The 17,909-nt window shown below is 36.7% G+C and overlaps 1 protein-coding gene across 11 annotated transcripts in view; it reads left to right on the forward strand.

Annotated features, from left to right (window-relative positions):
* Nucleotides 1-17,909, forward strand: part of LOC122571808 (FERM domain-containing protein 5) — a 64,564-nt gene that overhangs the window by 25,256 nt on the left and 21,399 nt on the right. For 10 of the 11 annotated variants that reach the window (XR_006318237.1, XM_043735987.1, XM_043735991.1 and 7 more), the window contains 4 exons: nt 1,033-1,244; nt 7,835-7,987; nt 12,178-12,192; nt 13,355-13,443. Coding sequence is in view for 10 of the 11 variants with exons in the window: in XM_043735987.1 (XP_043591922.1) it covers nt 1,033-1,244; nt 7,835-7,987; nt 12,178-12,192; nt 13,355-13,443 (469 nt within the window). In the remaining variant the exon portion in view is untranslated. The remainder of the gene's footprint in view (nt 1-1,032; nt 1,245-7,834; nt 7,988-12,177; nt 12,193-13,354; nt 13,444-17,909) is intronic. The other variant, XM_043735984.1, reaches the window with a different exon arrangement.

A 17,909-nucleotide genomic window follows, 5' to 3' on the forward strand; every position in this document is an offset into this window, starting at 1 on the left:
TTTATAGGATCTTTTTTAATCTTCAGGAAGAGCGGAATACGGTAGCAAAGTTTTTTTTTTATTTATTAATTTACATTTACAATTTGTCCAATTTGGACATTTGGTAGAATTTTTTAGCTGTTTGATTATCATGTGGGTGGCTACCATCTTCGTGTTCGTTAGGTTATATCCTTTGTGAGATCTGCTGGGTGTTTCCTGTTCAGTCTTCTTTCTATGCTTGATGTGTTGATCGTTTCCGCAGCCAGCCGGTTCGGGTGTGTTGCTATTCTCTCCCTGTACTTTTCCGCGCATCTGCTAATCTCCTCCTTGACCGGTGGCATTCCCAGGTCCTTCCGAATGTCCTCGTTTCTAACGTACCATGGAGCGTTTACTATTGTTCTAAGAATTTTAGCTGATGCGGATAGTGCGCACCAATTCTTGGAAAGTCGCCACTCCGGATACATAGCCAAGCACTTGCCCGATCGCTGGCCATTCGTCCGGACGTTATCGTGTTTAGTTTTCGCTTCTCAAGTCCTTCGTTCACCCTTGTTGCTCGGGCATCCCAAGCGTGTCGTATTTCGAAGCTTGAAATATTTTTTTCTTATTATTTATTTAAATTTTACAATTTGTCCAGTAGGACATTCGGTAAAATATTATAGCCTAATTTTTGGTAAAATATATAGCGTGTGGATGGTTACCCCCAGCGGGGTACCATTTTCGTGTTAAGCTTGAAATATATTCTTTTTATTATTATTTAATTGCAATTTTACAATTTGTCCAGTGGGACATTAGGTAAAATGTTATATCTTATATATACATAGCATGTGGATGGTTACCCCCAGCGGGGTACCATCTTCGTGCAGCTTGAAATATGTAGCGATAATTTTAATCTCGTTCATTTCCGTTGTTTCTTTATCGTGAAAACCACTGGTGCGATAGCTGGCGTATTATCGAATTATACGTATCTCCTTACGTATCTTATGACGTTAGAATAGTTACATAAGTAAACACAGTTTATGAACTAAACGTTTTAACGATAATTTGTGATTTTAGGTGAAATAGGAGACTATGATCCCAAACTTCACGAAGGGAATTACATTTCCGAGCACAAATTACTGCTTAAACAAACGGAAGCTATCGAGGAGAAAGCTATGAAACTGCATCAAACAGAATTGAAGGGATTCACCCCGGAGCAAGCGGAAACGCACTTTCTTAGATTAGCGTCGCAATTGGACACGTATGCCGTTGACCCACACCCTGTCAAGGTAAGACCAGAATGAAAAATAGTCTTTTCCTTTGAATTGTCTCTTCCTGTGCAACGCATCTTATCCACGTAATTTTTAATCTTTCGATGTAAGAGAAGCAAATTTTTCTTCTTTAATTGTAATCGATAGGAAGCGAAGAAGACTCATTGGTATCTAGTCGGTCAACAAATACACGCAGTAGACGAAAGAAAGTTTAAAGTTGTTAAGTAATTTATTCGCCTATGTCAACATATATGCAACTTTCGCATTATATTAAATCAGATTAGATTAGATTAGATTCTTTTTACCGCTTGCGTTTAAACTTTCTTTCATCCGCTATCTTTTGTGAGCTATACAACAGATAAAGACGAAGCTGACAGCCGAATACCGCAAGTGTAAACGTATTAGGAGAGTTTTGCTATAGTTCGCTAGATTGTTGTAGTATCGATATCGGAACATAATTTTGTTCAAATTTCTATCGCTCGTACATGTATTCTAGAAAACGTACGTAGAAAAGTAGCTGCATGGCGTACTCTGTCTGCATTAACAACTATTTTACGTTCTAACATGGTCTAAGTAGAAAAGCAAAGTTTTCAAAAACGCATCTACCGAAGTAGCGCTATTGGATGCTGAATGTACAAACGTAAAGACGATAATTTGGTTGACGCAGCGGATAAAGTTAAGACTTTGAAAAAGATATCTTTAAAAAATCTATCTTTAAAAGAGATAAAAGAAGAAGGAAATTGAACGCGGACAAAAAAGGAAAGATGAAAAATTTCTCATGGTCGATATTGGTCGTCTTGTCGCAACTTTGCACGAATCGACCGTGTAGTATCGTGGATGTTGCGCGGATTATAAACAAGCGGTTGCTGAGCATGTACGTAGTGAGGCTAAGACAAAAGACGAGGAGTTACTAGGGAACAATAAACAAATTAACAGCAGTACGAGTTGAGATGTCAAAGAGTGCGGATTGCGTCGATGAGAGTCGTTGATTAATTAGTTCTGTCAACTATTATACGTTCGCTGCGATTAGTTCATGTTTAACAAACATTATTTTCCGTTCAATTAACACCTGTTCAATCTACTTGTCATTAATAAACTAATTATAGTAGTTACGATACTATAATCGTATATAGCTATTTCTTGATCAGCCACAGCGCATGTATCTATATAGATCGCGGTCGTTTGAAAAGACGTAAAACAGATCGAAGCGTGGAATTTGATAAAACGTAGAGCGCAGTCGTTACCGCAGCTTCTAAGTTATGGCCAACGTTATCGGATTGACGGAATTAAGAGAAAAGTTCGCTCTGATAACAGGTAAAGGTAGCAAGCCGGTCGGTAGTTGTTGTCTCGAGATTCTGCATCTCTATGTATTATGTAGCTAAGATGTTTTCTTTCCTTTGAAGTGGTCGATCTTGGTTATAAAAGTTGCCGTATAATAACTGTAATTTATTACGTATAATCAAAAGTTACCATAGTTTTACAAACAGAATATGTAATGGAGTGCAATACAATAGAATGGATAAGAGGGGAGGTAGATTTATAAGAAAAGAGAGATAGACAAGGAGAAGAGTTTAGATAGATAAAAGGGAGGAGGCAATAAGGTGATAACGCTATATGACTGATAGAATGTAAAAAGCGTAATAGGTAAACGAGATGTAAAACCGAAAGCTCGTCCAAAGCCGAAAGGCACGGACTAAGCAATAATAATAATAATAATAATTGTTGAGAATTTTGGATCTTTGAAGCCGAAATAATGTTATGGGAACACAAAATTTACACTTTTAATTAATGTTTGAATAGTTATACATTTATTTAATGGACGATCTCTATTATATTTATCGATACATATCTGCACGCGTCTCAGCACTTTCTTCTTTACCCGACTGTTAACCGACGACCTTCCAGATGCTTCTAACGACTGGACAGTTTACATCCATCTGTTTTTGAGACGCCGCGCACACACATACTCCCACACAAGTATTCTTACTGCACGTTTAACCCAGTCCAGTACAGAAAATTATACATATGTCAACAACAACAATAATAATAATAATAATAATACGTATAATTATCGATCAAAGAACTTACATGCCACAAAGGTTGGAAACAACCAGCGAATTTGTATTGTCGTTAAAAGTAGTTATAGTATCGCGATCTTCTAGTCCCAAGATTTTCTTGCATACGCGATAATTTAAAGTTCTTTTTTTTTTATTTAATACTTTATATTCACAATTTGTCCAATTTGGACATTTTTTTTTTTTTTTTTATTATATTGTTTATTTTTAATTTTACAATTTGTCCAGTGGGACATTAGGTAAAATGTTATAACATATGATTGAATAGCATGTGGATGGTTACCCCCAGCGGGGTGCCATCTTCGCGTTTAAATTTGGACATTTGGTAGAATTTTTTAGCTGTTTGATTATCATGTGGGTGGCTACCCCCAGCGGGATACCATATCCTTTGTGAGATCTGCTGGGTGTAATTTAAAGTGACAACGCATCCTTTATCTCGACGTTTCAAGCCATTGCTTATCAGGCAGGCAAATCTTCTCCGAACAATCCAGAAGAAGTTGAGGACGAAATTTGAGTTTTATCGTTGGCAAAATTGTATCTCTGGAGTAATAATACCACTCGTTCTGATAAAGACCGGGGACCTTTTTAATAGAAGATTAGCGATACAACAGAGAAATTATCGGTCGATCAACACCTTATGCAGGGTGCGTCCCGTGTAATGTGTCGACCGCTTAGGGGACGATCTCACGTGGGAAGATAAGCTGGAAACTTGGAATAACATTTCTTTGTCCAAGGTTTAGTAAATTTCCCAACCGGGTATGAGCGATCAATCGGTAGGAGGTTATTCTACACGCGAGAATAAATAAAAAGTGCGATATAACTTTCAACAAGTGAAATCTGAGGATGCTTAGTTAAGGATTGATCTAGTATACACGCATGATAAATTTCCATGAATTAGCATTGGAAATTAGCCACGTTCAAGTATACTCCAGGCTCATTAATGAAATAATACTAGCATTAGAAAACAAACAATACTGTACAGCCCTCTTTATGGACATCGAGAAAGCATTTGACAAAATAAACCACGAAAGCCTGCTACAAAAAATTAGAAAACAATTCCCGGAGCAAATATACCAATTAATAAAATCCTACTTAAGCAGCAGAACCTTCGTAATAAAAACCAAGGACACATACTCTGAAGTTAAAGACATCAAGGCAGGGGTTCCGCAAGGAAGCGTCCTAGGACCAATACTATACACATTATACACGGCCAACATACCAACAACTACCAATAGCAAAATACTGACATTCGCGGACGACATAGCTGTACTGGTCAGGCACACTAACCCAGAAACAGCAGTCACATTACTACAAGAACACATCACAAAAATAGGAAAGTGGCTGCAAGTTAAACAAATAAAAGCAAACTCCAATAAATGCAACCATGTTACATTCACACTGCGAAAACAGATGCCACCAAACATCCTACTGAACGGCACGCACATAACACAAACAAGACAAGTCAAATACCTAGGACTCCACATAGATACACAACTCACATGGAAACAGCATATTAAATCAATAATAGACAAAATACAGACAACAAGGAGACAGATGCATTGGCTAACAAGTCGAAAATCCAAACTAAGCATAGAAAATAAATTAAAAATATACAAAACGATCATAAAACCAATCTGGACGTACGGAATACCACTATGGGAGACAGCAGCATATAAACAAAATAGAGACAATACAAGCTAAAATTCTTAGAACAATAGTAAACGCCCCGTGGTACGTTAGAAACGAGGACATTCGGAAGGACCTGAGAATACCAACGGTCAAGGAGGAGATTAGCAGATGCGCGGGAAAATACATGGAAAGAATAGCAACACATTCGAACCGGCTGGCTGCGGAAACGATCAACACATCAAGCATAGATAGAAGACTGGGGAAAGGAAACACCCAGCAGATCTCACAAAGGATATAACCTAACAAACAAAAAGTATACTTGGTAAATTCTTAAACTCGATTTTCTCGAGAACCAAGCTTCGGACGAAAAGCTTCATTCTACATTTTCCATTTATCTTTGCACATAGCATCACTTTCTAGCTGGTTGACCATGTCCCTGTAACATTAATCCACATCAGAGACCAGGCCACACACCGCGGGCAAGATGGTAGCCAGATGTCTACACATCCTTGGCGCGTACCCTCAATAGTCTTAAGGATCCACCATGGGTCTTGGCATTTTTCATAGTTAAGGTCCTTCAGACCAAACAAGTATCTTTTGTTTCAGGTTTCCTTTACATCTATTGTTTGCTACGGGTTGACACGGGAAAGTTAGTTTTCCTCACGTTTGGTATCTTCCGTTAGCAACTTTCTCTCAAGGGCGGCTAAAACCTTCCTGGGCCACCAACCTTCTTATTATCCAATCGAAAGCGGTGTCTACTGCCCTCACTTTCCTAACCAAAATTGTCATCAACAAATCCGATGGTCCCGTGTCCTTAGACACACTAACCCTTAGCTTTCCTCAGACACAGTATTGTCACTAAAACTCTCTTAGTCTCTATCTTTAGAATACTATCGTTAGTCAACATCTTTTTACCGAGTTTCTACCCTTAGACCAGTCGCGTACTTAACGTATCGGTGTAATTAGGTTTTACATAAAGTTGTTGGAGTGAATTGTGATTTATGTGTGTTAATTCAGTGTGTATTCCATTGTGATTGCTGAATTCATAATAAAGTTTAATAAAAACAAAGTTGATAATTGTGTTACGGCTCAACTTTTTTATTTTATCATCCAACCCTCGAGTTTACGTGACATCCCATTACAGGACAGCCCTTCTTTAATTTGAAATAAATTTTTCTGTGTAGAAGAATCAACACGAATCAAAGTTGGTCAATTTCTTAAATTGATTCGAACAAATAAGAAAAGGGTAAAATATTTCTACGAGCAAATACTCTGAAAATATCTGAAAATATCGTTCAGTGTACATATTACTATTTTGTATATATGCTCTCAAGTTCGGTATAAATAAAATATTTATTTTACGATGAAATATGTAAATACCATGGGAACTATCTGTTACTTTTTATTTCTTATTTACTATTTTTTGTAGAGGGTTAGAAGTGCAAGACACAGAAAAGAATTTAAATCAGTCGCCTGCCTGGTTGTCGGTCGACGCAATACACTGCCATGCAAAATTAAAGGATCGCTAAATTTTCGATGAAAAATTCTCCATGTTTGAACTGTTGTGACTTTGGGGAAAGATAAAGTCGTACGAGGATCCACCTGGACTCGCTTAACCACGCACGCGAAGCTTCCTCTTTCACGATCCTCTGTGTTCATATTTTTCACTGTTGTTTTTACATCGTGTACAACGGCTGAAAAAGCGAAGATACTCTTTCCTTTCGAAAATTCAACAAATTCAAACAACTCTACGGAATCAAAAAAGTTTTTTTTGGAGATACGTTTCCAGATAACTTTGTAAAGGGAAGTCTCCCCTTTACAATGACCTGTAAAAGGTTGATGTACAATTTTTTTTTTTTTTTTTTTTTGATGTTTTATCGCACTTTGAACGAAGAGCGTACCATCGGCACTGAATTAACTCACGCTACACGATCGGACTTGTATCTTTTGTGTGTGTGTGTGTATGCATCTAGCGTGTGTTAGAGCATGCGTAATGTGTGCGTTTAATGTGCGTAATGTATGTAGCGTATGTGTCTGTTGCCTTTGAGTTGTTGACATAATTCGTTTAAAGGGATTGGAAAGTAAATATACTAATAGTTTCTATAAATTAGCGATAAGGAAACACCAAGATTTAGATCTTATGCGGGTCAATTTTGAAATTTGAATAAATATTATTAAAATTGTAAATGCCGACGCTGAAGAGAGAAGGTAAGGATGGAAGTGGCGATGAATATATTCTCTCTCATTTCAAAGTGTTGACGGAATTAGAGGACTTGGAAAGTAGTTCAACGTAGCTGAATGTATTAACTGATTTATTCGATTTAGCAGCAAACAGGATATAGAGAATGCAGAAATAATTGAAAAAATACATTTGTATTATATCATACGAGTATAAGAAAAGACGCGTTCTCTGTTATTCGGAAATCCCGTCATCCAAACAATTATGTCTTGCATTTATTTGCTGTTTTTCTTTAATTTGTTTAATAACAGCGTGTCTATCACGAGCTCTGAGAGTACAAGGACGCCTAGTCTAAGGATCGAATTCAATTTCATCTTCGTCTCTATATCTGTTTACGATATCTCTTTGTCTGTTCGACGTCGTACTCATCGTTTTACTTATTTCTAAGAGACTCGCACTTCTATGGAATAATTTTCCTTCTTGCCGATCGAATAATCGCCAACTATCGTACCTCAACTTTCACGAGTCTGCGAGTCGTCACTCGCCAAATATAGCAAGTAGTAGTTGAAGAGATGATCTAAAATTAAAAAAGCGATACCAGAAATGATCTAAAATATCACGTACATACGCGATATTAAATTTGATTAGATACTAAATTTTATATATATATATAAATAAGATACATACATGGCGTAGTAAAAGTGCCCTTTTCTTTTCATTTTCAGGACCAAAAAGGTGCGCAATTATATCTCGGCATTAATCATTGTGGAATCCTAACGTTTCAAGGATCCCGTAAAACACACCATTTCCGCTGGCCGGAGGTTCAAAAAATCAACTTCGAAGGAAAAATGTTTATTGTACATTTAACGATAAGCGAGGTAAACGTTTCTTTTAACTTTATCTTTTCTAATTATAAACACGCGGTTGGAATTTAACTACTTACTCAAATTAGCTTTGACAGGAAACTTTCATAAGATTACGAAGATTAGTATATTAAGATTAATTTCGGATAAAATGAAACAGATGTTATAACGACGCGTATATTGGCTCTATATCATTATAGAAATATATGAAATACGTGTATATTTCATTCATATGTATCAGTATTGGATTGTTTCAAATCGTCAAACATCCTTTTAATTTGTTTCCTCGATTTAATCGATTCGATAAAATCAACCAAGCTCGTATGTTCCACGCTTGCCTTTGCGCTTACAAATCGATAGAATAAAATACAGTTTATATATAACATAGATGTGTATCAATTTTTCTCGAAACTGACATGTCGAGTAAAAAATACTACGTTTTGATTATTAAGGTGTATCGATTTACTATTATACTGCAAAGTTTTACGCGTTTCGTGGGAAATTTAAAAGGCGTAGAAATGCACAGAATGCAAAAATATATAAAACATGTAAAACGGACTAGTCTTTTAATATCGAATAAACGGAACAAATTTCTATTTAGATTCCATTCTTTTCGCCATGTTCGTAAAAGTCTAAAGATTGGCAGTCGACAGACTATCGTCTTTTTGATTTTGTTTCCTCTTGATAATCGGTAAGCCGACGTTACTAGCTTTCCTCTAGTCTTTAGTCCTAATGGCTGTTATCGTTATATTTTATTTATTATTTATTATTGCTTAGTCCGCGCCTTTCGGTTTTGCGTCTCTTATATCTACTTCGCTTCTTATATAGCTACCACCCTCTTATCCACTCTATTATATTGCATTCCCTTAATTATTCTATCTTTAAAAACTAAAAACTAATGACTAAAAACTATTGCAACTTTTGGCCTTTTGCCTCCTTGCTGTGCTTCCTTCTTGTCCTTCCTGCCCGTCTTGTATCCTCCCCTTCTCTTCTCCATTATTGCTTTCAGTTCTCTTTGTATTCTCAATGTGAGAATTGATCGTAAATTAATAATAAATAAAAAAAAGTTCTCTTTGTCCTTCTCCAGTCTCATTCAGTGTCTTTTCTATGTCCTTTGGTCCTCCCGTTATTTCACATTCTTCTATTACACGTCTCAGGCCTTCTTTCCTTTTACATAGCCTGCCTCTCTTTTCTCCCTCTTCTTTCCAGTATTCCCTCGCTTTGGTCTCGTTCCCACATCTGAATTTCGCTAATATTTTTCTGTCCTTCCACTTCATCTTCCCTTCTAAGTACTTTGCTAACTCTTCTTTGGCGATTTTGCTGTTATCGTTATAATACAGATATAGAACGTTATTACGTAATATAGATGGTTTATTTCGAAAGCGACGAAAGTCCATATCTGGAGAAAGAAGTTGAGAAGGCCAAAGATTTACGTATACTCTAATACGAACATTTTATTTATGAACAATTTACGATTTAAATCTTAAAACATTCGTCGATTGAAGTTTCGTTAATAGATGGTTTTGCATAATCATTTATCTTGAAAGCGGTGCAAGTCCATTTTCTGTAATCTGTGCCCCGTCTGCGAACAGTCTAGGAATTAATCAAAAACAAATGATATTGAAATTAAACAACGGTATCTCGTTTTTCCTGCTCTCGTAAGCAAAAGCATAGATTAAAGCGTGGAACTTAAGTTTCAAACGATGAGAATTTAACGAAGAAGTCGCTAATTTTTAAAGCGATGTATACCCGTTCGCGATCCTGAAAAAAGACATTGCTCTACTTGATCCTCAAGAGCTATTTGTATAACGAATTTAGTCGCTTAGAAACTGGACAAGGTAGATCTTATCAGGAGTTTTCAATCATTAAACGCAAACATTTTGATATCTCGAAACAAGGGAAAGTGGAGTTACACCGGTTTCGAAACAAACAGTCCGCGCCAAACTGTATGAAACGTCAGAAATGTTTAGTGTCGCGTCTTCCAAGCGAGCTTTTACTTTTCTGTCCGCGTCATTAAAAAGTCAGGCAACGACACGATACATTCGTAACAGATGTCTACGACTATTCGAATACTTTCGTCAACCTGTGTACGTATTATAAGTAAATTATAAGTGTGTAATTATAAGTAAATTACTTATAATTACCTTGTTTCACTTACTACAGTCGTCTTTTATATTGTTACTTATCCCGTGTAATTTTTCTTAGTTAACGTAAATTTGCCCAAGTATTGCCTAAGATCGAATACATTTTCACATCATCGTTATGCATGGCAGCGTGATGCTTGCCGGTATATCGAGGTCGTTCTTTTTTCCTTTTCCTTTTTTCTGCTTTTTTCTTTTTCTCTCGCCTGTTGGAATTATTCTAATGCTATAAATAGAGCCTGTCGTCACATCGATTCGTCATACGTATAAAAAAAATCGGATGATCAAGCGATCAATACGAGAGCTTGTGCGTTTTTCGTTCAACTTTATTACCAAATCTAACATCGAAGATAGTTGAATTACTTTTATTATCCTTAAAAGCGAATAATGGCGAAAGCAACAAAGTAATGGCTGTTATTACTTTAATCATTTCTTGTGAATGTGATCGATGAACCAACCTTGACCCAGTGTCTGAACGTGGTTTATAGGATTACTAACTCCATGAGTCTTCCAATCGTTTCAAGTATATCGACATGTCCATAAATACAATGTTAAAAGTGGAACAGAAATAGACGGTTTTTAAATATTTGGATCGTATCGAAATTAATCTTAGTTCTATAATTAATGTTAGGTTTTTATCCGTTTACGTTTAAATTAGACGCGTTTCACGTATCTCTACGTAATATCAAAAGGGGAGGTGTATGTCACTTTTGAATTAATTGGAGTTTCTATGAAGAGCCATATTAATTGAATGAAATATCCTAATACATATTGTATGATATACAATATATAATTAGGTATATATTAATATACATCGTATGATATACAATATATAATTAGAATACATTATAATATTATGTTAATTAATTTTAATAGTATCTATAATTATAATGTTATAGTTATTAATTAAATATCGAAGTAAAACACGCGGTAAACGGTAAAAGCGTGTAAAACTTATCGACAGACCGATGTAGTTGCAATAGAAAAATAGAATCCCATAAGAAAGAGAAACACGGTTATTAAAAATTAGAGATTAAAGTTAAAAAGCATAGAAACAGATCATATTCGGTGTTTCCATTTTGTATTCGGATATAAAATTAGATCTTTTAAAAGCTTATTTTCCCGTTAGATACACCGCGCAAACAGGTTCATGATACACCGCGGATCACGAAAGTATTCCAACTTTTTACGTATGTTATACGTCATATGAAAGAATTTGAAATCTCGTTAAACGTTGTAACGAGACACGACTATCGCCATTACGTTGACAATACGTGAAACTGATCTAAAAATGTACACAGAAGTTACAAGATATTTATTAGACGTACACGAGTAGTTGAACGGTGATGAATAAAGTTATTCGCTACACTGATAAGCTACTTACGATATTCGGTGAAATCAACTTTAGCATTGACCAAACGTTTAATACCATTACTCTATTACTATTACTGCTGTACACTAATTTTTCATTAAGCGTATGTTTGTAATAAATGTTTCCTAACTTGTTTATGCGTGCACATCGTCGAATGGGTTTCTGCTTTGTCGGAATGTTGCTATTATAATAACGATGATCGTGTCTCGAATGCGGGGGCCGGTTGAGCGAAAAAAGGAAAAAGAAAATAAGAAGAAGATACAGAGTAAAATTTTGTTGCCCGAGGTTTAGTTTTCAAGAAAAATTAAGGCGAGAATTTGTCGAACGTACTCGAGCTGGCATGGAAAAATAATGGAAAAATAATGGAAAAACGTGGAATAAAATTCTTTCGTTGAAGGTTTCGGTTTCGAGAAGCAGCAAGACCGAACATACTTGGTTACGAATTGATACACGCGTACGATTCTTCAAATTCATATTTCTCAAAAATAGCCAAGGTATTAAATGCGTAGATACGCGTAAGCGTTTGATTGCTTTAGCGAACCGCTACCACTACGCTCTTCTCGCAAATCATCGTTCTTCGTATGTGCTAGCATTTACTTGAATCGAAGTCAGACACCTTGTACGTTATGCGTTCGATATTGTTACGAGTTCGACTAATCTTATTATTTTCTACCGCTGCTGGCCCCATCCAGGACGTGAGGACAAAGGTGAGTCGTTTCACAGCAGTCACACGGATTGTTCGTGTCTTTTAACATAGGTGGAAATTACATGTTTGATTGATTATTGTCGTGTAATGCGATCAACTTGTTACTAGTAATAATTCGGCAATCGGTGTGAGAGTGGAGAGCAGATCGCTGTATCGCTACTGGCGGAAACTACGAGCAGAGATTTCGAACGATTAGCTATCTCGATGAAGCGACGTAATTGTTTGAAGTCTCTTAAATCGGTATTAAACCACCAATTTGCCTCGGTAGATTCTACACTATCACTGTAGGAGTGCATTTAATAATCGTTTACTTTTTAAACATTCGTAATAGCGTTATTGTGCTGTGTGTCAGTTATACTATATTATACGTTATGTCAGTGGTTCTTAACCGAAACGATATCTCGCAACAATAACGTTCCAGCGAATTAAGCGTAACAAGCGTAATTTCGACGAAAGAATTATTCTAATTACAGCTTTTACGAATACAGCGTCTTTCATTAAAATTAACATTTTCTTTCCTTACCGTTATCTATACTGTTCTTTTATCCCTAATTTATGCGTTTGGATATGTTCGTGCAAATGTATGTTCATCGATAGTTTTCTCGTTAGCTTTGCTACCTCGGTGATTTTGTCGTTCCGCGAATGTGTCTTATAATGTTCCGCGATTTCGAGCAGGTTAAAAACCACTGTCTTATGTGTTCAACAGCTTTATATAGAAGAATAAAAGTCACTGAAATAGGCAGCGTCTATGTGGAAAAGATATATGGATCGGATATACGATGAATCGGTACTACGTTACTATGTTAAAGCGACATACGTAACGAACGTACATTAAACATTGAATAACTAATGCTTATTATGGAATTAAATCGTTGTTATTTATCGATACTAATCGGAATGTAATTGATCATAGACAGACGTAGTCAAATATAATTTACGTGTAATAGTGTGATAGTAGTACCTGGTGTGAAATAGTTACTTGAAATATTTTGGTTGTGTCAGAAGGTATTAGTATATGATAAAGAGAATCAGTCGTTTTTCTTTTTCAAGAATTTTCTTCCCTTTTGTCGCAATTACGTGATAAAATAACATGTAGCTGTAGCTGTCGAAACTAATGTACATAGAGTAGACGTTTTAGTGCAATGTTTCCCAACCATTTTCAGAAAAAGCACACAGTTGGGTTTAAGTGTCCCACGGGATCGAACTGCCGCCACGTATGGAGATGCGCCATCGAGCAAATGTTATTTTTCACGTATGTATGCTGTTATTCAGCTAATGGCTTTTAACGTACTGGCATGAATAATCACGGCTTCGTATATTGTTATATCAAATATCACATGTATCGTATCCTTGGATCGTTAGCGAAAAGTTATAACTTTCCAGTGTTCCATTACCATTTCGTTAACGAATTTTACGCACAGGGTGTCCCATCTAGCTCTGCCATCCTTAATTACTCTTTTATTTGTCAGGATACGAAGACACGTCGCGAGAGCAAGTTATCGTATTTCAGGAAGAGAATTAGGCTACGAGAGTGGAAGTGGTCTCAAGGTCGTACCTTCCGAGATTATATCGCCAGTTACGTTTTTCTTTCTTTTCCTCTTTTCTTCTTCTTTCTGGCCCGCAAATTTCATATGTAAAAGATCGAGATGAAAGCTCGCGTGAAAAGGAATCGCACGACATCGTGAATAATTAATAATTAATAAACGGCATTAAGGTATTTATTATTTTAACGCGCGTTAAAATGTTTAAAATTGGTACATTTGTTTAAGCCAAGAACCTATGCTCGTCCAGATCTGTTTATCGTATCCGAAATTGAACATTCCTGTGTACGATATCTTTGATCATCGTATCAATATAATTGTACAATGAAGAGCACGCAGAAATGGATATCCATGGGGCGTGATCAAAAATATAGTATACAGAGACGTGGTCTGCAAAACATGAAAATGTATTTGCAACGCTTGTGCAGGCACATCCTCGGTTATAGCAAAGAGAACTGGAGACGCGACCGTTTTACGTCTAAATAAGTGTACCGAGTTTGAGGGAGAACATTACGAGTATACATTAAAGTAATAAATAATGCGTTTAAGGTGTTCATTCTGTTTTTGCAATTCCTTTTTACGCCAGCTTCCAGTTCGATCTTCTGCTCGGGAAATTATCGGCCAGATCGTTCGAAGATCGTTTCGTTTTCCTCTCAGCTTTTTGATGATTAAGAGGAGGAAACTGAGTCGTTTTGTTTAACAAAACGAAACTAACGGTATAATGTCGGATGATCCTGAAGCGACACTCTCATATCCTAATATCTCCTTGAAAGAGGATAACTTTCTCTCATTTTCTTGTATCCTGACAAATAAGAGAAAATGAAGAGCGACGGTGTTAGGTGTATCAGATCTGATAACATGTTATATATAGGATCCGTAATCCATGGTACAAATGGGATCAGAGAGATCCTATGGCTGAAAATACGACGAAAATCAAGAACAGTGAAACTGTGTTGGAGGAAATCGACTCTCAGAACTTGACAAGTATGGATTAATTTGTTTAATTGCCAGCTATACCAGTAGGATAGGTAATCGACAGGAGATTACCGTATGTGTGAAAGTAAGTCGAAAATATAATATTTGAGAAAATCGAATATGAAAGGTTGCCCAGTATTCGAGCTTACTTATGTAGCGGCACATGAGGACATTATGTAGAGGACAAATCATGTTGTTGTTTTACCTCGGAGTGTCAAGATTGTTAGGATACATGTAATGTAAGAATAAAGAAACTCCGGGCAAAACAATGTCGCCGCTACGTGCAACCGTCGAATGAAGACGAACATGAATTTTCCGACTCTTCCCCGACCAGTATAAATACGCGGACGCGATCGCAAAGAAGAGTTACAGACAGTTGTCGATCAGTTATCAACCAGTTATCAACGAATTATCAGCGATCTAATTAACGAGTCATTAATTAGCGATCTTACTTTGCGATTTACACATTGTACGTGCGCATCAGTGAATATAGTCGGTGTACTAATTTATTATTTTAAATATATTCGACGGTTTCAACAACGAGCAATAACATTTAATAAATCTCACGATCAAACATATTCTATACAAGTCCTCTACATTTTTTTTTTCAAAACAGAGCCTTGAACGACAAAATTGTATTCTGCGTTTTCGACTTGTTTTCACATGAAGTAATTCCCTATCGATTATCCACTTCCGTCTAGTTGGGAATTGGACGAGTTCGCGTATTCTTGACAAGTTTTCAAACTCGATCTTCTCCAAAGCGAGGCTTTCAACGAAATTTTGTTTCTAATTTTTGTCGTATTTCGAATCACAGAATCTCGCGAACCCTTCTACTATTTGCACTACGAATCACGGACCGCATACTGTATGTATACGTAGCTTTTAGGAAAAAGCATATTGTTTTCCAAGATTTTTTTTTTAAACCACAAACGTATCCCGACTTTATCTGTATATAGTACTATGTGCATCTAGTCGTGCATCTATGTATGTATGTAACTGTTTATAACGGAATGATATTTATAAATTCGTAGATAAACACAATGCTATATATAATACACATATATGATTGAACACAAGGAAGAGTAAAACTTTCGTATAAGAAATATAAAATAAAATGATCTCCTTGTGAAACTTTGATATGTTGTCTTATCTTTGGAAACAAGGTGGTGCACTGTATCTTCTTCCGTATCATACTTGAACCAAAAGTAGCCGATTCGTTTAGAATCATATCTCTTGTGGGTTACCATTTTTCAGTAGGTACAAACGTAAACGCTGAAATAAAATTTATAAAGACTCTCTATCATTCATCGTCTATGGTTCTGTCCAATTTTTCTCTTGTTACAAAAATTCGATTGCTACTAGCAAAAGATTCGATTCCTGACAAGTACTTGACAACAACGTACTTGACAAGTACAATTTCCCTTCCTTTCACCCGTATCTCCAGCTCTCACTAATTATAATTATTATTAATTAGAGCTCCGATCCGAGGGTGTCGCGAGATAGCTGCGATGGGTGTCTTCCTTCGAACGTGTTACCATTTTTGTCACTTGGCCGTTTTGATTTTTCAGCAAAAGTATGATTTGAACTGACTTGAACGAAAGACTGAAAAATTTCCTAAAAAGCCGTTATGTATGTATGTTATACTTCACATTTGCTGCTTTATACAGCGCACATCGTCCGGTTTTCTCTATGTCAACTCCTTTCCCAGTCAAGTCCAATGCACTTACAGTTTTCTAATTTTCAAGGCCAAATAATCTAATTGAACGTATGTCCGCGGCTGTTGGGGATATCTAGACAATTCGATGCGCGTTATACTCCGCTTTTGATTCTTTATACAGAGCACATCACCACGTTTGCGTTATGTCAACGCTGTTCCCTGGCCAATCCAATGAAATTATAGTTTTCGAATTTTCAAGGCCAAATAAATCTAATTGAACGTATGTCCGCTGCTGTTGTGGTTATCTANGACAATTCGATGCGCGTTATACTCCGCTTTTGATTCTTTATACAGAGCACATCACGAGGTTTGCGTTATGTCAACGCTGTTCCCTGGCAAATCCAATGAAATTATAGTTTTCGAATTTTCAAGGCCAAATAAATCTAATTGAACGTATGTCCGCCGCTGTTGGGGTTATCTAGACAATTCGATGCGCGTTATACTCCGCTTTTGATTCTTTATACAGAGCACATCACGAGGTTTGCGTTATGTCAACGCTGTTGCCTGGCAAAGCCAATGAAATTATAGTTTTCGAATTTTCAAGGCCAAATAATCTAATTGAACGTATGTCCGTCGCTGTTGGGGTTATCTAGACAATTCGATGCGCGTTATACTCCGCTTTTGATTCTTTATACAGAGCACATCACCACGTTTGCGTTATGTCAACGCTGTTCCCTGGCCAATCCAATGAAATTATAGTTTTCGAATTTTCAAGGCCAAATAAATCTAATTGAACGTATGTCCGCTGCTGTTGTGGTTATCTAGACAATTCGATGCGCGTTATACTCCGCTTTTGATTCTTTATACAGAGCACATCACGAGGTTTGCGTTATGTCAACGCTGTTCCCTGGCAAAGCCAATGAAATTATAGTTTTCGAATTTTCAAGGCCAAATAATCTAATTGAACGTATGTCCGTCGCTGTTGGGGTTATCTAGACAATTCGATGCGCGTTATACTCCGCTTTTGATTCTTCATACAGAGCACATCACCAGCTTTGCGTTATGTCAACGCTGTTCCCTGGCAAACCCAATGAAATTATAGTTTTCTAATTTTCAAGGCCAAATAATCTAATTGAACGTATGTCCGTCGCTGTTGGGGTTATCTAAACAATTCGATGCGCGTTATACTCCGCTTTTGATTCTTTATACAGAGCACATCACGAGGTTTGCGTTATGTCAACGCTGTTCCCTGGCAAATCCAATGAAATTATAGTTTTCGAATTTTCAAGGCCAAATAAATCTAATTGAACGTATGTCCGCTGCTGTTGGGGTTATCTAGACAATTTGATGCGCGTTATACTCCGCTTTTGATTCTTTATACAGAGCACATCACGAGGTTTGCGTTATGTCAACGCTGTTCCCTGGCAAATCCAATGAAATTATAGTTTTCGAATTTTCAAGGCCAAATAATCTAATTGAACGTATGTCCGTCGCTGTTGGGGTTATCTAGACAATTCGATGCGCGTTATACTCCGCTTTTGATTC

Source organism: Bombus pyrosoma, linkage group LG10, assembly GCF_014825855.1.
Source record: "Bombus pyrosoma isolate SC7728 linkage group LG10, ASM1482585v1, whole genome shotgun sequence".
In the NCBI taxonomy this organism is placed as follows: domain Eukaryota; kingdom Metazoa; phylum Arthropoda; class Insecta; order Hymenoptera; family Apidae; genus Bombus; species Bombus pyrosoma.